General features: G+C 43.6%; 1 protein-coding gene across 1 annotated transcript in view; it reads right to left on the bottom strand.

Annotated features, from left to right (window-relative positions):
- The window catches only part of Trpm6 (transient receptor potential cation channel subfamily M member 6), a 141,322-nt gene extending 127,756 nt beyond the window's left edge, over positions 1-13,566 (bottom strand). The window contains exon 1 of the mRNA XM_021652914.2: positions 13,244-13,566. Within this exon, the coding sequence (XP_021508589.1) occupies positions 13,244-13,255 (12 nt within the window). The 5' untranslated portion in view covers positions 13,256-13,566. The remainder of the gene's footprint in view (positions 1-13,243) is intronic.
- Between the last annotated feature and the right edge of the window lie 6,749 nt (positions 13,567-20,315).

Below are 20,315 nucleotides of genomic sequence, written 5' to 3'. Positions count from 1 at the left end.
TCTTTAGATGTATAGATTTTAGTATGATTATCCTATATTATATGTCTAATATCCATTTATCTGAGACTGATAATCGAACCAAGGACCACTCATGGAGAACCGCTGCACAGATGTAACCCATGGCAGCTCAGTGTCCAAGTGGGTTCCCTAGTAAGGGGAACAGGGACTGTCTCTGACATGAACTCAGTGGCTGGCTCTTTGATCACCTTCTTCTGGGGGAGCAGCCTACCAAGCCACAGAGGAAGACAAAGGGGCCACTCCTGATGAGACCTGATAGACTAGGGTCTGATGAAAGGGGAGGAGGACCTCCTCTATCAGTGGACTGGGGGAGGAAAATGGGAGGAGAAGAGTGAGGGAGGTTGGGATTGGGAGGGGATGAGGGAGGGGGCTTCAGCTGGGATACAAAGTGAATAAACTGTAATTAATAAAAATAAATAAATAAATGGAAAAAAAGAAGTAATGCCATAAATGGTACAGAACCAAGAAGAGGTAACAGAGGCTAGTGTGGAAGTGAGCTGTTCATCTCGCTCCTGTACCCCAGCCACGAGTTTCCCCTTCAAAGCTAAGCTCTGTTACACTTCAATGAACATTCTTCCAAAGATATTCTATGCATTTATAAATATATACAAAAACATTTTCACATAAATATGTATTCCTGATGTCTCAATGTTTTAACATTATTAGTGATGTTAATAATAATCTTACGTATTTGTTTACGAGAGCCAGCCAGTATTTATACAGAAATCCTTATACAAAGCAAATAGCCTACTCATGTAAATCTATTTCATTCTTCATTTTGTACAAAATGTCCTGAAAGCATAGGGTTTATGCATATCTGTATTTGTAAAGTAGAAACCTAAGCAAATGCAGATATTACTATGTGTTCTCCATATAAACTGTAAGTTTATAAGTCAAAAAAAAGAAAGAAAGAAATTAAGAAAGAAAGAAAGAAAGAAAGAAAGAAAGAAAGAAAGAAAGAAAGAAATTAGTTATGTCCTAGTTCTCCATTGTTGTGATCAAATACTGACTAAAATCAACTTAAAGCTGGAAAGGATTCATCACATCTTACATTTCCAGGCAGCAATTCATCTCTGAGAGAAATTGGGGCAGGAACCTGGAAGCAGGAGTTAGAGCAGACACCAGAGAGGAGTACTGCTTACTGGCTTGCTTTCCATGATTTGCCCTTTCAAAGAACCTCCTTTCTTAAGCAACCTAGGACCACCCGCCTACAGGTAGCACCACCTACAGTGGTCTGGGCCTTCCCACATCAATTATTAATCAAGGAAATGCCCCCCCCACTTGTCTATAGGACTGTCTGGTAGAATCAATTCCTCATAAGAGGTTCCCTCTCCTAGATGACTCCAGCCTGTACGGCTGAAAGAAACACAAACCAGCACAAGCAGCTAGTAACTATTAGGCAATATCCTGTTCGAGAATGTTATCATCATAACACATTTCAATTGCCTCAGATAAATTAACGGTTCTTTATTATTTTGGTTAAACTTCCTTCCAAAAGGATTTTGAAATGACCGAATTCCTTCTACTTCAAAGTAGTAACAAATGAAATAATGAAATGAGTAAAAAGTACATTTTACTGCTGGAAAACCAAGCTCCTTCCATTGCCTTGAACGTTCAGAAGTTTGAAAGCACCCATAGCAGCACCCCAAAAACCTGAGGCTATTGGACAACAAAGACAACAGAAGACTTCTCTAAAGGGAATAGTGTGTGCTCAGTGATTTCTGGCTATACATCAGCAGAGGTCGTGTGTATTGAAGCAATAGAAAAAAAGGGAGGACAAAGGGCAAGGACAATGGCCTCTTATTGCCAGTGATGACAGGCAGTGCGCTCATCTGTCTGCAATTAAACAAATCGCTTACACAACACATGAGCAGGCAGTCGCCTTATCAGGTCTGAGAAAGTATATAACAGTTTTATTGCAGACTTAGCCTGTCCATCATTTCCACACCAAAACTGTTAACCCTCTTGGACTCCTTAAGGGCTCCTCACTATACCCAGGTGTCCATGTTAGAAACCAGGACATTCACATCCTTACTGAAGCTGCACCCTGAATCAAAGGGGGGAGGTTACTTTTCCTCCTCTGTTTCGTCTTTTCTGTTAGTAAGTGTAGCTTTGCTTTCTACCTGTACCCTACTCCAAATCTTTATGGCTAATGGTTAAACATGTTAGGTGCACCAGCCATACCTCCCCTGCCCTCTCTATCCCAGGTTCCAGGAATGATCCCAATTAAAAGGTAATTGTCAGAAAACTGCAAAGCAGCTACTGGTTACAATGGAAACAGAAATCATGTTCTCTCAGATGCACAGGTCTAGGACACTTGGTGACCTCTGGACTAAGACAGTCACAGTCCACGGTTCAGAACTGGTGACTTTTCAAAACGAATGAACCACCCTGTCACCCATCTGCTGGACTCTGGAATACATTCTCACAAAACATGCTGTACACTTTCTCGTTCAGCACCAAACAAGAACAGTTGTGTGCCATTGATTTTCCAATGTCTGGCTTGTTGCACAGAAAGAAAAAAAAAAAAAAGTTTTCTTCTGCTATGGGTCTGTTATCAGGTTTCTCAAACAAGAGCAGAACCAGACCCTGAGTGGTTGCTTTACTTCCCGTTCAGTCACTCACCAGCAGTGCTGGGCCTGTCTCTGAAATGGCTCGTGTATTTTCAATATCTCTGCATCTTTATCGCCACTAACCAGGAAAATGGCTCCACTTCCCTAGTTAAAGTCATCCTAACATTTTATGTTGTCTCCCAAACCTTCCTGCCTCTAGTTTGCTTTCTTTTTGTCTCTGCAATAAAGCTCGTAGTGTTTGTAGAGTGACTAAGCGAGCAAGCCGGGCTCCCCTGAGGCCACCCAGTGGTTCCCCATTGTCTCTGGGGTATTGGAAGTCCTTCACAGCGTTCACATCCCATTCAACACACACCACATCCGGGGTATTCTTCTCCCTGCCTCACCTCCATATTTTAAAGCCACTGAACAGCTTCGAAGCCCCTGAATTCACCTCCTGGAGTTCTTTTCAGGCTGTTCTCGCTGCGGGCTGCTCTCCACTCCCCTGCTGTCTAGAATGAAATCTGGATCAACGTCTCCTCTCTGTGCCCTCTGATCCTCGGTGTGCCCACCACACACTGTTGCACGATGACCTGCTTACACTCACTCTACCCTGCCCATCTGCCGACATTGCCGTACCCTCCATGCCTACCTGGGCAGTGTGCAAGCACTCACTGGCCAGTGCTTTCTGTCCTGCAAAGCAAAGGTATACTATGGAAGAAAAGAAAGTGTACTGTGGCCACGTAAGTGTGTGCAAATATTGTGAGTCACCAGAGGTGACAAACTGTTGCCAGTTCCTCTAAACATCTGGCCAGGAGGAGGAGATCACAGGGACACAGTTTTGTGTGATTCTTCTTAGGAATTTTCAATAAAGAGCACTCCTTGCCTAAACTTTTTTTTTTCCTTTTTTTTTTAAGTTATCATGTTAAGATTTTTAATCTTAATTTTTAGGTGTTATTTTAAAATGGAAAACAATGATTTTCATTTGAATCTTTAAATGTTCTAAATCAACAAGAACATCTTGGGCTCTTACATTTTTTTTTCTTTACTTGTGGGCTTATGTTTTGCTGTTTCTATCCCTTCCACCCTGTCCATTTTTCTGTTTGTTTCTGTTCAGAGGTTGGGGTTAAGCCCAGAGCTTCATGCATGCTGGGTTTTAACTCTATCACTAGGTTGCTGGGGGCCCTGAGATTTTCCATTAAAGTTTGTTCAAATAAGAGGACTAAAATTCAAATATCCAGAAAGCACACAAAAGCTGAGGGCAGAGGCTTATTTCTGTAATCCAAGCACTGAAGGGTAGAAAATATATATATATATATATATATATATTTGTCTACAAGGGTAACCCTAGAACTCACTGACCAGCAAGTCTAGCTAATCAGCAAGCTCCAGGTTCATGAAAGACCCTGTCTCAAAAAAGAAAGTGGAGCATGATAAAGGAAGACACCTGACATTGATCTTCTACACACTACACACACACACAAACACACACACACACACTAGTATATACCTGTGCACACACAAACATGTACATACATATATACCACACACAAAAATAAATACAGTATCTTGAAAACCTTTAAGATTTTAATACCAAATTTCCCACCCTCAGAATAACAACTACTTTCTGCTCAAACTCTGTGAGGAAAAAGATGCTTTGTGAGAGCCAGGGCGGTCCAGGAAGTGAAGCCCCAGCAGTCGGTCAGTCAGTAGGAGAGCAAGAATGCTGTGACTAACAGAGGTTGGCAGCCGTGAAGTATTTGCCGGGCCTGAGTTTCCCGACTTCTGTTTGTTGTTGTTGCTGTGGTGTTCAAAGCCCCGGAGTTGCTCTGTGAAGGTTGACTGCACACGGGGCCCCTCAGGAAGGAAAGAGGGCACTGCCGCCACACAGCAAGAGTCACCCAGCAAGCTACGGGTTCCATCTTCAATGGGCTTTGGCTCTCTAAGATGCTCCGACTGTGTTTGATTTCTTGTGACAACATAAGATGAGAAGGACTCCATTCAAGTCATAAGGAGGAGACTTCGACTAGAAAGGGCAGCTACAAAAGAGGGATTAAACAAAAAGAACAGCAAACTTCCTACTCCAGAGCATGTAACCCAGATGCTCACAACATCTTGTGCTATAAAAAGGCACATTCCACTCCAGCTGCCCCAAGTATGAACCCAAAATATAAATAGTAATAATAATAATAAAATTATAATAATATAAAGACACCCGCCATCATGGCCTACAAAGAGGAATTCCAGTACCTCCTAGAAGTGCTTGTGCACTGGCAGTACCACAAACCTGCCCCTCTGCTGATCCAAGGGGCCCAGACACCAACTGGAACCCTGTTGCACAAGCGCAGTAAAGGGCTCCTTCAGGGTTCCTGGTCCTTCACCCACCAACCCTACTCTTCAGCTAGGTGTTTGCTAAACCTAGGTGGCAGCCAGCAAAACACAACTTGTGTCTGAAATGTCTCCAAGATAAGAGCTGCTTCTGAGAAATGCTCTCTTTCATAGTGGGAGTGGCTGCAAGAAACCTGAGAAAAGCCAAATATGGGCTTCTGCAACTTGCCTCTGTGTTCCCGGCAGGATCTAGTTTGTAAGCACCTTATGTCAGTTGGCTTTGCCTGAGGCTGTCCTTAAAACAGCACTATTTTTTTTTTTTTTGGAGATTTTTTTTAATTGCAAGGTTTTGAACCCCTGGAGCCAAGCACTTCAGTGTTCTCCTGTAGTTCCAGCCAAACAGGCTGAGAAAGGAGAATCATTTGAGTCCAAGAATTCAAGGATAGCCTGAGCAAAATATAGAACTTTTGTCTTTTTTTTTTTTTTGTTTCCATTAAAGATTTAAAATCTTCTTCTCTATATGTTCAAAAATATCTCCTCACTTGGTCTTGGGGTCAAACAGGAAAGCTGCCTGCTTAGAAGGTACTTTATCTAGCACAGATAGGTCAAAGATTGTGGTTTGTTTTGTTGTATTTTGCTTGGGCCTCCTTGTGAAGCATGGGCTAACAGTGATGGCAAAGGCTGGAAAGGGTTAATGGATACAACCCAAGTGTCTGTGAGATGCCCTCTTAGACTTAGAGTCAATTCATCTGGGAGCAAACTATCTCCCAGAGATGTTTACAAGGCTCGGTTTACAAAACCACTTGGTCCTTAGATCAGGGGAGGAGATCCACTTTCTGCAGAAAGAATAAAGAGGTCTCCATATTCAAAGTCCAACCCAGCTTGTAAGATAATATTAATGGCAGGGTAGCCATTTATTCTGCACTTGCCTCCACAATGCCAAGTACTCAATCTGCCCTGGAGCAGATTGAGTATATTCTTTCTATCAATGAGATACTAAGTCTTTAGAGGGGGAATAATTTGCCCAAGGGACCCAAAAGCTCATAAAAGTAACAGAAGGTTTTATGTTGGCAGTCTGACCCAGGCTTGATATGTAGGTACTCTGACCTAGTAGTCATATTTGGGCATTTGGACTCGGGATCCAGTGTAGACTCGGGTTCATATGTAGACTCATGTTAGCAACTCGATGCTCTGTCACTTATCTGCAGAACTCACTGCTAATTCCAAACTGACACTGGTGGAATATATACTTTCATTTTTCATATTCTTGGACATGAACTCAAACCATAACGTAAACCACAGGCAGCTAACCCCACGTGCCACCATACACTGCCTTCCCATGACGTTTCCAGACCATTAACCCTGACCAGCCCACTACAACTTACAACATCTCGTTAGGAACAATATTCCCAAATCATCCTTATCTGCCATTATTCTGCCTCTCATTTGCATCCAACATAGGTTTGGGTAAGTACAATGTGTGATTTCCTTCGACAAATTATTTGTTTCAAAAATGTTCTTAGGGGCTGGACAGATGGCTCTGTGAATAAAGTGATTGCTGTAGAAACATGAGGATCTAAGTTCAGATTCCACAGAACCCATGAAAAGTTCACCATAGTCCAAAGCTCACCAGCCAGCAAGCTTACAATTCAGTGGTAGGCAAGAGGAAGTTTGATTCAAAATGCAGACTGGAAAACAACCTGAGTTATCCTCTGAACTCCAAATACCCACAGCGACACAAACACACACACACACACACACACACACACACACACAAATATTCAGAGAGAACCTTTACTTGAGAGAACCTCCACCTCAGGAATGATGGTTGGGGGCTGGAAAGATGGATAACGCAGTGGTTATGAGCACTTGTTCTTCCAGAGGACCTGGGGTCAGTTCCTGTCACCCACGTGGCGGCTCACAATCTTCTGTAAACCAGTTCCGGAGGTTCAGTCTCCCTCTTCTAATCTCCACGAGTACCAGGTACCCACATGGTACACCTATATTGAGCCACACAAGCAAAACACGCCTATACATAAAATAAATAAATAAATCTTTTTAAAAATGAAAGTTTACCAGCCGTGTTTTAGAGTTTTCAAATTAATCTCTTGAATATTATCTTACTACCTGACTCCTGTGAAGACCCTCAGGGATCAAGCATGGAAAATGCCCAGCAAAATCCCTGCTACACAGGATGTCCTCTGAGTGATTCCTGAGACCCGCAGACAAGAGGGTTGTGGCCATTAAGAATTGCAAATTAACTTTTCTGGGAACATGAATACATATGTTTTCAGGAGCCAACCTCAAGTTCTGGTTCAGATATAACCAGAAAGGATCTAAATAGACAGTTTCCCAAACAGCCATAAGCACACAAAAGATGCTCAAAATCATTAGGCTTTAGGAAAATATAAATCAAACCAAGAGGTTGTTTGTGCATACACCATGATGGCTATTGTCAGAAAGTCAGAAAATACAAAAGCTGTAAAAAAAAAAAAAAAAAAAAAAACAGTTGCAACCATCATAGATTGGTGGTAGGAATGTAAAATGGGACAGTAGCTCTAGGAAAGAAGTCTACAGTTTCTCTAAAAGCTAAGCGCAGATTTACAGCATCTCCCAGAAATTCCACTCCTAAGAGTCTACCCAAAAGAAATGAAAATAAATCCACTCAAAATCTTGTACACAAATTTTCATAAGACATCATTGTAGGATCCAAAATTTAGAAACAACGAGGTGTCCAACAAAGGACTAATGAAAAAGTGATCATTATATATACATGCAATGAAAAGTGTTTAATTAAACAAAAAGAGGGAGTTCTTTCATGTGCTGTAGCATGGATAACCCTGAACATATCTGGATGAGATGAGCTTGTCACAAAGAACCGTCAGCCCCATGTAACCATTTATATATAATGCCAGAAGGGAAACTTACAGTGACAGGCAGCAGATCAGTGGTTGTTGAGTAGTACAGATGCAAGAGAAGGAGGTGATTACCAGTACGAGCGGGATTCCTTTGGGGGACAATGTGTGTTTCAATAGTGACTGTGGGAAATGAGTTCTCAACTCTTGGACTAAAAGAAAAAGCAGTCAAGTTAGATAATTTAAGTGAATTATAGATATACTCCATCTCAATAAAACTATCAATTTCTTTTCTTTAAAAATGGAAAGGGCTAGAGGGCTGGATGGTTTAGTGGTTAGAGCCCTTGCTATTTCAGTATAAACGCTTGAGTTCAGATCTCCAGGACCCACACTGAAAAGTCAAATGTGGCTGCTCATGCCTGTAACAACAGTAGTGGGGGTGGCAAATGCAGGGTTTGAGTGCAGAGAAAGGCAGATAGAACCTAGAGGCTAGTTGGCCAGTCTAGCCAAAGATGCAAGTGTCAGGGTTCAGTGAGAAACCTAATCTCAAAGAACAAGGTGAAGAAATAAGTGTAGACTTCTGACATCACCCTCTAGTCCCCGTGTGAGCAAGAACACCTGTGCACGCGTGCACAAACCCGTCCGCCAAACACACACACATTCTTCTTAAAGATAAGAAGGAATGGAACACAGGCAGAAAGAAAGCCTCCCCTCAAATAAACAAACAAACAAACAAACAAACAAAAATATCCAAATAAATAACAGCCCATGCAGAGACCACAGATCACAGATGTGCTTTGTTCAATCTATGCAATTTCAGAAAAAAAAAAGTTGAACCAACTATTAAAATGTGAAAACTAGAAGATTTCACTTTCAAAAATAATCAGTACCGTTTGCATTTTCTTTAACAAGGACATACAAGAGGGAAAAGAAATCTGGCAACAGAAGGCTGGGGCAGAGGGTCCATAGCAAGACAGAGCTTGCATAAATCAGTTGGCTGCCGTGCTAGCCACACCTGGGTTCCACTCCTAATTCATTGCTTTCAACAGGTTCTCGGTGGAATCTCAGTCCTGAGTCACAGGCACAACTCTTAGAAAGAGATGGTCAGTAAAGGGTGGGCTGTTTGTTCCATAGGTAAGGTGACAGAGGTGACTGAGGAGTCCAGAGAACACACAGCCAGCAGTAATACACGGGTTCTTTCTGTTGAATTCCTTCCTTCTGATCTGGGCACCTTTTGTGTGCCGGCCACGTACGCTATCACGGCACTTCCACCCCAGACCTCATCTGTTATCTCTGCTGCTAGTATTTCCAAAGTTATCACTGGTTTATTTTGATTCTTATTTAGTCCCAGCAAAGAGAAGGTAACGCAGTGTGCATTCTGAAGACAGCACGTGGCTGTTCAGACATTATGATCTAATCATGAGCAAAACATTCTGCCTTCCTCCAAAATTCTCTGTGGCTTAAATGGGCATCTTGAGCTAGCCTCTCCCAAGCCAGATGTCAACATCTGCCAACCTTTAGGAAGGCAAAGAGAATGCCAGGCTTAAACACACTAGGCAATGAGCTTTCTCATGGTCTCTTTACACATCCACTATGAAAAGCCCTTAATTCTCACCGAGATCTTTGCTTCCTTGGTCAGCTGTTTGCTTAAGTAAAAAGGGGCCATTCATGATAAATTACTGTTTCATAACTGGCCGAGTAAGGTAAGCACTTTGGGGAACTATAGGCCTTCAATGACCTAAGCTTTGAGTCTGGCAAAGGAAATTCTTTGTAGTATGCACACACCGTTTAAGGATGGGCCAGAAATAAAGAAAAAACTAACTCACAAGATTAAACTTACCATTCAAAAACACTACAGGTAGAAACCTAGAATATCTGATGTCCATCTGGCTCTGGGCTATTTGAAGATCTGGAGCCAGCATGGGGCAGAGGATGACAACCTCTTCCACTAGTGAGTTTGCGGTGCCAACCATTCCAGGCTTCCAAGGCTACATACCTATGGTCAGCAGGGGAAACGCAATGCCGGCACATCTGGGAAGGCACCTTGCTGAGCTCTGAGTAAATTTCTTTCCCAGTCAAAATGGATTGTAGGCAACTGGCATATGGCTCAGTGGGCAGTATTTGCAAAAGTACAGGATTTACTAATAGTCACAGAAGTCAGACAGTGCGTGCTTGTTATCTCAATGGAGGGGAGGTAGAGACAGGAAGTGTCCTGGGCTCCCAAGCCATCCAGCATAACCCAATCAGGCAAACACCAGATCTCAGCAGGAGACCTTGCCTCAAAACCAGGTGAACAGCCATCTTGAGGAAAAACATAACCCAATCAGGCAAACACCAGATCTCAGTAGGAGACCTTGCCTCAAAACCAGGTGGGCAGCCATCTTGAGGAAAAACACCTGAGGTTGACCTCTGGCCTCCGTACACATGTCTATACAGATGGACCAAAGGGCTGAGGCAGAAGGACTTGCTTGGCCAAACCCTGAGAGAGCATCCAGCCTCCAAGGCAAATAAAATGAATGCTTTGCAGTACTGCAAACTGGTTATGACACTCTGAAACAGTCTTAGAGTTTTCCTAAAGTATTCAGATTGCACAATCTTACCCAACAGTTTAGGAGAAAAAAAAAATAACTCATTAATGATGGGGCTGGTTTTGTGCACCATGTACTCAAATGCTGATTTCTGTGCCCGGAGATCTTGCTGCAGTCCTGCTTGCTGGCATTGTCATTATTACTGAAGCATCTCCTGTCTCAATGCTCTCCATCACCTCTGATTGGTTAACAGGGAGCTGAAAAGCCCATAGCTGGGCAGGAGAGTTAAGGAGGAACTTCTGATCCCAGGAGGGGGTTTCAGGTGGAGGAGAGAGACAGAAGAAGGTTACCATGAGGATATAAATGGAGCAGGAGCAGCCAGAGTGAGACTAAGATGGCAGGCAACAAGGCATATGGCTGGGAAATAGGCCAGGCCAGCACAGTTGGGTTAGAATAGATGAGTAGCTGCCCAGTGATAGTGCTTGAAGCTTATTAATAAATATAATAGGTCTCTGTGTCATTATCTGAGAGCTAGAGCAGGTGCAGAAAGCCCTCAATTTTACAAGTAGGCCTCTAACTCAGTATACAGCTCAGGCTGGAGTCATGGTCCTCCTGCACCTGCCTCCTGAGAGCTGGGATTATAAACATGGGCCACTATTACCTATAACTGGTCTGTTTCTATTTTTAACTGTGATAAAAGATCTAGGATGTAATGCTTACTATACTATTTTCTAAGTGTGAGGTTCAGTATTGATACATGTATTCACACAGTAATGCAGCCATCACTAAAACTCCTCTACACTCCAAAGCTGGGTCTCCAGCCTAATTCTGTAGCTCCGCTTGCTTCTCCCTCTCCCCTGGCAACATTTCGTTTTTATAAATTTGACATTCTGAAATAGCTCAAAAGTGGAACAATATATTTATCTTTTATGGCTGGCACATATCACTTAACATAATGGCCCCAGTTCTCATTAACCTGCTAGAAAATGTCAAAAACCTCCTCCCTTTTCAGGCTATGTATATTTGATTGTGTGTGTGAATGCATCACAACGTTCGTCCGTTCTGAAAGCCTACTTCTATATCTCAAGGGTACGGTTCCGAGCGTGTGATGGCACACAAGCTAATAGCTATCTCTTTTTCGGGAGAGATGCTTGGCTGTGTGGCAGGTGCACTCTGGGAAAGGTTAAGGAGCTAACTGTAGCCAAGGCCAAACTCAGCCCCACTGTGCTCATCATCCTTTCTTTATCACAATAAAAGTCCTGTTCAGACTACATTCGCAGGTTCTGAGAGAGGGCTCATCACATAGTTGACATTCCACAAACGTGTGTTGGCTGAATGCATCTAGAAAACTGATAGTCATAGGGAGAAAATGTTGTGTATTTGGCTTTCATTTGAACAAGCACCATATATGCTGACAAGGATTTTCCCCCCAGAAACTATTAATAGTGCAATGTATACAATATGATTCTTTTTATGCGAAAAACAAATGCACAAATTAAAACAATGGGTATATATATAATTTATAAATGTATATCTTAAATATATCCTATAAATATATATATTTAGGATATATAAAAACAATGATATATATACTAAAAATATTTTATTTATAGGCTATATTTAGGTTATATATTTTTCTATTTATACATTTTATATTTATAAATATATATTTAGGAGATATATATACACCCAATGTTTGTATTGTACATATGATATATTTTTTTCCAAATAATTTGTTTCATCCCATATGGTTACAACTCCTGATGAGAAATAAGAAACAGCCAAGCAAATTTTTACAAGTTAACCCCAAATGCCAATCCAACTAAATATCCAATGCTATATCGGTCATGGTAGAATCCAAAGCAAAGAGTAAATTAGTGTATCAAAGTCATATGGGAGCCTGAGAGACGGCTCATCAAGTAAAAGTGTACAATCAATGTCTTCTAATAACCAAGACCCACCTCCCAGATCCCACAGGGGAAAGAGAGAACCAGCTCCTGAAGCTGTCATCTGCTCTCACACGCACACCACAGCACCCCACACGATAATGTTTCTGTTTAATCTGCACACAGGGACAAAGAAAGGGGAGAACGCGTTTCCCGCTGAGCAGTTAAGAGCCACACAGTTCTGTAGAAAAAGAAAACCACCATCAGAACGCGCGTGGCTAGTTTATCTCTGCTTTCTATATCTTGACATGACTACAAATCTCAACTCTGCTTTTTTTCCCTCCGCTTCGGTTCCCCCCCCCCCGGAGGAAGGAGGTTGGGGAAGAGTGATGACTCTTAGGACAGGATGGACTTATTGTTAGGATGAAACAGTTCAGGCCTGGTGGCGCAGGCCTCTTACCCCAGCTACTGAAGACACCGAGTAGGCTGGAAATGTAGCTTAGTGGTAGAGCTCCAGCTTGGATGCCGGATGCCATGGAAATCAGTCCCCGATACAGGAGGAAAGAGACCGCTCTTGAGACTTGTCAACTACATTAAGCATTACTCTAAGGGCACAGGGCGAATCACATCCCGCTTAATATTCAAATTGTACTTTCCAGTCGTTCCAAATGAGAAAGCCGAAGCTAATGGCTAAGCTTCCAGGGTCACAGGTGGTGGCAGAGCTGAGATACCAATTCAGCATGGGAAGGCCACAGAAAATGTGCTCCTGTCAAGCCAGCTCAGACTGAAATGAACCAAGGCGCGCGGCCAGTCTGAGCTACTCCAGCACACAACAGGCACAGCAATTGATAGTACTTCTCACCCTAAGTGTGAAAGTAAAGAAAAGCCAGTAAAGGTGACGGGCAGCTTGTGCCCAGCTACTGTCTTAGAGGACACCCGGCCAGGCACAGCACTCAGTTTCCTCTCAAGCACCGTCCCTCTCCGGGACCTCGGAACTTCAATCCGCGCGCAGCCCCCCCCCCCCCCCGCAGTGACCATGGACAGGAGCCAATGAGGACATCCGCAGGCCCAACTTTTACCTTGACCTTCATTCTCACCGCCGCAGGAGCCGAAGCGACGGCGGATTCCTCCGGGAACCGGACACCTCCTGGGACTCGATTCCTCCAGAACTCGGTCTCCGGAGACCCGGACTCACACGCGCTGCCCGCCACCCCGACCCCGGGTTCGGTTTCCGCTCGGCCACGACCCAGCTCTGGCCGGGTCCCAACTCCCGGAGGAAAGGCTGCGGGTCCTGCCCTTCGGGAGGGTCCACGCGGTAGCCAAAACTTCAGCTATGATAATCATCTTCGGGTGGAGACTAGAGGACTTGAAAGCCAGCGTTTCGCAAATCCTACCTATTCTAGATCGCAGTTAGATACGGTGCGCCTGGCTCCACCCACAGCCACCTGGGGCCCTGCGCCTGACCCCAGAGAGCGCGCTGCAGGTCCCGCTTTCATCCTAGAATTTCCAGGCCAGCTATCAAAGCATTGTCTGGGCTTTTTTGACTGTGGAGTCAGAAAAATCTGGGCTCCACCTTCATGGGGACACTGCCTTTTACAGCCTTGTGGAGTTGTCAAAATGCCTTTGGGGCTCTGTTAGCCCTTATGTGGGAAAGAGATGACTGCAAAGTAGACCGATGATCAGATGGGATGGTCACTGTCACCAGACAGATTTTACATTCTCGGGTCAGAGCTGCAGGTGAGGAGACACTCAGCTTAGGTTCTCGGTGTTTCTTACATGCCCGTTAGTTGCTGGCATGGCAGGAGACCCTTTTGGACCTCCATTTACTTACCTATACAGAGAGAATAATAAAGAAAGCCGCCTTCCTCACAGAGGTTACACTGAACAAAGTACTGTGTTTGAAGTATCATACAAAGGCTTTCTTTGTGACTTCCGTTATTTTGAGGGGTTCCCCTGACTAGGCAGTCTTGACTAAGGCTGTGGTCAGTAACTCCAGACGTAGCTCCATGTGTTGGAAGAGGTGATACCCGGGAGAGGTGATGCTCAGAGAATTACAAATACTATAATGAACAATACTAGGCATTTATCCCAGGCAGGTGACTTTTAAATTTGTGACACCTACTATTAAATCCAATCTGAATTTCTGCCTGGTGAGCTCACTTTGCCAGACACGGTCAATAAAATTTGCTCCCTCGTTTCTCAGTGTGGTTTCAGTGATCATTTCCTTGTTTGACAGTAAATCAGTATGCTGGCATTTTGTTATTTTGTCTATTAAAAAAAAGGAAAAGTCCCGTCCCACCCCCAATCCCCACCTCCTTGAATAGTTAATGATCTGTAGACATTTAACAGGCACAGATGCTCTCCTAAGGCAAACCAGAGCCTCTTGACTTGTGTCTACCATAGATCATCTCTGTTAGCTCCCTGCACAGCCCTGAGGCCTGGGAACTCAGAAATCGACAGACCCACCCCCAAAAATGAGGCTTTGGAATGGAACATACTGATGTCTTTTTGGCGCCCTGCGACTATCATCTTCTTCTTCCAGCATGTTAGTGTGGTCATGTATGCTTTCCAGAGCAAGCTCTAAGACACTCTGAGCCCAAGGTGACCCTAAATGCTTTGATTTTCTAATGTGCTCTTTTACAAGATGCTTTGATTCTGATACACACACACACACACACACACACACACTGAGGACATTGCTACAAGTGTCTTACCAAACCCACTGCCGCTGCTCACTGTACAGCTGGTCAGTTATACCCAGAGACAAGGTGTTAAGGCCAGGAAAGGGACTTGTAGAAAAACTGGGTCAGCCAGATGTTGGAGGACACCAGTCACAAAACTCATCGTTCAGGGTGTCTTTGAGAAGCCATCAGTGGGTGTTTCTGGACTAGTGAGTCTACCTTGTGGATACAGGATGGGAGCTGCAGGTGCACATCCAATTGGAAAGCCCAGTCACAGATACAGTTTTCTGGTCTGTTAATCTAAAAAACAAAGGCCGTTATTTCTTTGGGCTACTTGTGCCACTGATTAACGTATCCACCTGTGGTTATTGCAAAGCTGGCAAGTAGAGGCTGGCTTGGGTCTTCTTGCTGTTCATCAAACTCACAGTAACGGGAGAAAGTACATCTAGCATGACTGGCAGAACAGTCACCGGGGATTGTTTTTCGATGCTGGGCTTCACTTGGCAGGTCCTCAGACCCTCCCCCAGGATTTCAAAGGTAGAACCCAGGAGTCTCTTTCCCAGGTTCCTGAATTAGTTGCAAAGATCATCTTTAAAAGTATTCTGGCCATAAACACATCTCTAGCTATGAAGCCTAAATTTCAGACCAACAAATAGCCCGTGAGACAAATATTGTGGGTCAGACAATGGTCAGTGCCGGAAAAGTCCAAGGCTGGACAAGACATTGCTCGGCCTTCAAAGAGCTCGAGTTGATAGGAGAGTGAGCAATCACAACTGTAAGCACTCTGGGCACCACCCACCAGCCTCGCCGACCTAATAGGCTCCATTTTCTCCTCCGTTCACCACACCCTGACCCCCCTCTTTTCTTCCCCTGTCCATTTTTCAGGTTTTTCTCTTTTGTCTGATCTCTCCCTTTACCCGGAGTTTTCAAAGTTTCACACCTTCTAATGGACATGTGCACACGGAAAGTTTTGAAATCTGATCTAACAGGTCTTCAGATAGGGCTTCAACATTAACGCTTAGAAAAATGATTTAGAGTAGAGGTGAACAGCTGGTTGTTTTTTAAACTGGAAAGGATGGTGCCCCGGACATGCTTTCTTTTCTTAATGAGCACCAAATAATCAAGACCATTAAGGGGTAATTTCTAATATACATATTCAACTCTGAAAGAAAAGGGTTGCAGGCTTGGATTTGAATTTGGTATTTGTTTGTTTGTTTGTTTCATTTCCTTTACTTGGTAGGATGATAGACTGAGATTTTCCAAAGTAAAACCTCTCATTCTTTTGGGACAGATTTAGAGGAGGGGGGTAGGGAGGAAATGACTCTTTTTCTTTGCACCAGGAAGAAAAAGCGCTATGGATGGGAAACCATCTTGCCTAATTCATTGTGGCTCGCTATCACACCTGGCTTATGGTTCTCACTTTGAGTCACCACTCCTTTCCTTTCAGAAGCACAGAGACTATAAAAAAATACAGTGCCTTTCTGAAAGGTAATGCAACCAACTGCCACAAGCCAAGTGACAATTACAATAAGCACTTGTACAACTGGGGAGAATATAGAAATATAGGTTATTAAGGTGATCAGACCGGGCGTGGTGGCTTATGCCTGTAATCCCAGCACATCTGAGGCCAAGACAGGAGAAATTCTGGGTGTTCAAGGCCGGGTTAGACCACAGAGTGAAGCCTTGTCTCAAAAAGTAATTTTTCAAAGTTGGAGAAAAGTTAATAATAAAGAATGGAATTGAGCCCTTTCTGGGCAGCTGTTTCTGTTTTCAGACCTTTGCCCTGGCTAGTTTTGTGTCAACTTGACACAAGCCAAAGCCATATTGAGGAGCCCAGTGGTGACTCATGCTTGTAATCCCAGCACTCAGGGAGGCAGAGGCAGGTGGATCTCTGTGTGTTTGAGGCCAGCCTGATCTACAAAGTGAGTCCAGGACAGCCAAGGCTACATAGAGAAACCCTACCTTGGCAGGGGTGGGGGGAGGCCATGTTGTGGAGCGGCAAGCCTATAAAAGCATTTTCTTAATTAGTGATAGATTAGGAAGGGCCTAGACCATTATGGGTAGGGACGTCCTGGGCTGGTAGTTCTGGGTGCTATAAGAAAGCTGGCTAACAGGTGGGGTCCCCATACTGAGAAGGAAAGTGGACGTGATGTGTTGTGTGTATAAATATGTTTTTGTTTTAATCCCCAGGTGTGGGGTGTGGAACTGATTCAGATGGGCCACAGCAGCAAACTATTTGCCTCGTGCGGGCTTTGAGAGGAGCCCTTTGCCAGCTGCACATAGTTTATATCTGAGGACTCTGGAGAGAGAATAAATTCCAGAGTCCAGAGGGTGTGGAGTAGATCCTAGAAAGAACAAGGCTGCTCCTGCTTCTCCTCCCGCGTCTCCTGTTGCTGTTGATGCAATGAGACAAGAAGTTGGAGCTCTCCTGAATCAAGGATTGGACTTGCTCCAAGGAACGACCCTAACCAGCAGGAAGCAGCGAAGAGAACTGTGCTCCCTCTCCCTCTAAGCCTTTCTCTCTCCTACCTGCTGTTGGGGTATTGGGAGGGATTGGGGTGGAGTAGGGAGAAAGAGCTATAAGAAACATGAATGAAAGAGTTTTTAAAAAGCACACCAACAATGATGTTCCATCACTCATCCAAAAGCTACCTCCAATGGATAACCACTCACAAAGGAAGAAGCAGTTTCGTCCAGTGGAGTCTCACTGGTATATAAACCATGTCTTCGGCAAGCCTCATGCCCAGCCGTAGATGGCTAACACAAAACAAACTCAGTGGTAGCTTTGGGGATGTGTTGTCTTATAATGCTTTGTTAGGGCACTTTGCTACCTTACCTCTCTTTTGGTTATCTATTATGATTTTGTGTTTTTATGGGTGTGGGGAGGGTGGCTATGTGTGTATGTATGTGTCTCTTGGGATTTTTTTCTTTTTTTTTCTGTTGGTTTTGTTTTGTACTGACTTTTTTATTGGCCTATTGGTTTCCTAAAGAAAGAAAGAAGATAGGAAGTTGATGAGAGGGGTAATGGGGAGGGGGTTCTGGGAGGGAACCCATAATCAAAATATATTGTATGAAAAATATTTCCAATTAAAAAAAAAAAGCATGCTGAGCAAACCATAAGGAAGAAGCCATAATCAGTCCTCCTAGAGCAGCCACCTCACTGACACTTGATTTCAAACTTGTAGCAAGGAGTGGAAGGCAGTGAAACCAGGCACACTGTCAAGGTTGCCAGTTATGCTTTCCTAAATGACTACCACTCTTCCCTACCAGTTAGGCTTAGAAGTTCTCCTAATTCTGTCTTCCTACTAGGGAAGCCAAAACCCATTATATGCCTGTTGCACAAGTGTGAACATTATTGATACCCTCCTTTACTCCTAAGAGTATCTGTTTGCATAGCTACTTTACCTTAGGGCCATCTACAACCCTTCCTGTAAGTCCTCAGCCTTGAGGTTCTTCCAATCACTTTGATGTCGCTAAATACTTCAGACCTCTCGTGGCACAATGACAAACAGGATATTCATCTAAACGCGTTCAACCAGTTTTGTTTTGACTGGTTTTAAGCTCCATAAAGAAAGGAACTTCTCCCCTCACTCAACATCTACAGTTTTCCTAATTAAGCTGAATCCAGGGGCGCTAAGCCAACTGTTCTAATACATTGCTACTCCCTAGCCAACCATTACTCTTTAAAATGATCACACTTCCTAAAAAATTACCCTCTCCTACTTTAAATGGTATTTGAAGATAAGTACAACTTTATGAAGTGTGTTAGTTTTCACTGTTGTGATGAAATGCCCAAGAACAATACCATAAAGAAGCAAAGGTTAATTCTAACTCTCTAACTCGTGGGGGCAGAAGGTTCAATCCACAGTCACTCGGCCCCATATAGTCAGACAGAACATTGTTGTATGTGGTAAAGTACATTCCCATCTCATCCAGGCAGAAAGCAGAAAGTGAGCATGAAAGGAAGGAGCCAGGAACAGCATATACCCCAAGAACCCATGAGTAACCTAGTTTCCCCAGCCATGTCCCGAAGTTTCCAGAACCTTCCAAAATACTGCTGCTACCCAGTGAGCAACCTTGTAATACATGAGTATTTTTTAAGGAGATTCCTCATATTAAATCCCAATAGCAACTCACACTTTGTAGGTCTAGCAGGTTTTCCTTAAAAAGCAAAATGCCCTAGGAACAATCAAGCGACTCTATTTTAGTGAGATATTGCAATGTGAACTCCAGCATGAGTCTACAGAGTCCAGCAAGTCTACAGAGAGAGATGGAAGACATTGTTGTGTGTGTTGGTATTAGGCATCCCTAATACATTTGCCAAAGTTGAAGCAGCACAATAAAAATAAAAACAACAAAAGGAGATTGTCACTGCAAACAAAGCAAGTCTTTGTCCAGATACAGGTGGTGAAACACGCTTATACAGGCTGAACACTATCAAAACTGCATGGCATGCAGGTTCATAGAGCCTTGCCATCCCACCCAGGCCAGCACAGACAGGGCTAGGAAGCCGAGTCACTGCTCTGTGAGACACTAGTGGGAAAAGCAAAAACTATTATCATGGTCATAGAACCGATTTCAAGGTCAGAGCCACCCAGGAAAACAAAGTCATTCCAGGAGGAAACTACCTTTGCCCTTCATTCTCTCTGTCAAGGAGTACCAACACCTGATGACACTAAGTCTGGCTCCCATTCTAGGAGAGCTCAATGTTTGCTGACATTCCTTAACACAAGCTTAAGGTTCCCCAGGGGTGATGCCCACGAGGCACTGGCTGACTTTCTCTACTCGGGCAGTAAACGGTGTGTGAGATGGCATTACATCCCATTGGGGTAACCAAACAAAGATAGCAAGAGCTCTTTCTCCACCTAGATACTGCTTTTTTGTTAAGTTCTAAATCTTAAGTGGTGTGTGCACCACTCAGAAACCTTTCATGTATGTATAAGTACATACAGGTATGTGCTAGATCCAGAAGCCTCCTTACCTCTACCCAAAAGGGGTCCAGGGCTCCACAGTCTACCTCCTCTCCCAAAGTCAGTGCTGAGAAGGCTCCAAACAGCTGCACCTCCTTCAGCACAGAACCCTGATCTTTCCTACTTACAAAAGCAATACACTATAATTGTAGGTGGGAGGAAATCCAAAGGGAATAGGAGAAAGATAGGGTGAGAGGGAAGAAAGAGATGGTGAAAGAAAGAATGAGTTATTGGTAACTCTATCTAACATAGCAGAGACCCTGGCTAAAGTCCACTTTCTGTGAACCTGCAAAATGTCTGCCTCTTTCTTTGCCAATTGTATCACTACCATCATGTACAGAAAATACAAATACTATACTGTTCCATGCAAAAATCAGTTGCAGTGCCATCCCCATAGGTCTGGAGATAGAGTAAGAACCTGTGTGCCAATCTAAAAAAAAAAAAAAATTAGAAAATCTGTCCCTGGTTCCATAGGACTTATTTACAAAGAAGCTATCCTA

The sequence above is a fragment of the Meriones unguiculatus genome, chromosome 1, assembly GCF_030254825.1.
Source record: "Meriones unguiculatus strain TT.TT164.6M chromosome 1, Bangor_MerUng_6.1, whole genome shotgun sequence".
Classification (NCBI taxonomy): Eukaryota; Metazoa; Chordata; class Mammalia; order Rodentia; family Muridae; genus Meriones; species Meriones unguiculatus.
This window is presented reverse-complemented; position numbering and strand designations above follow the sequence as displayed.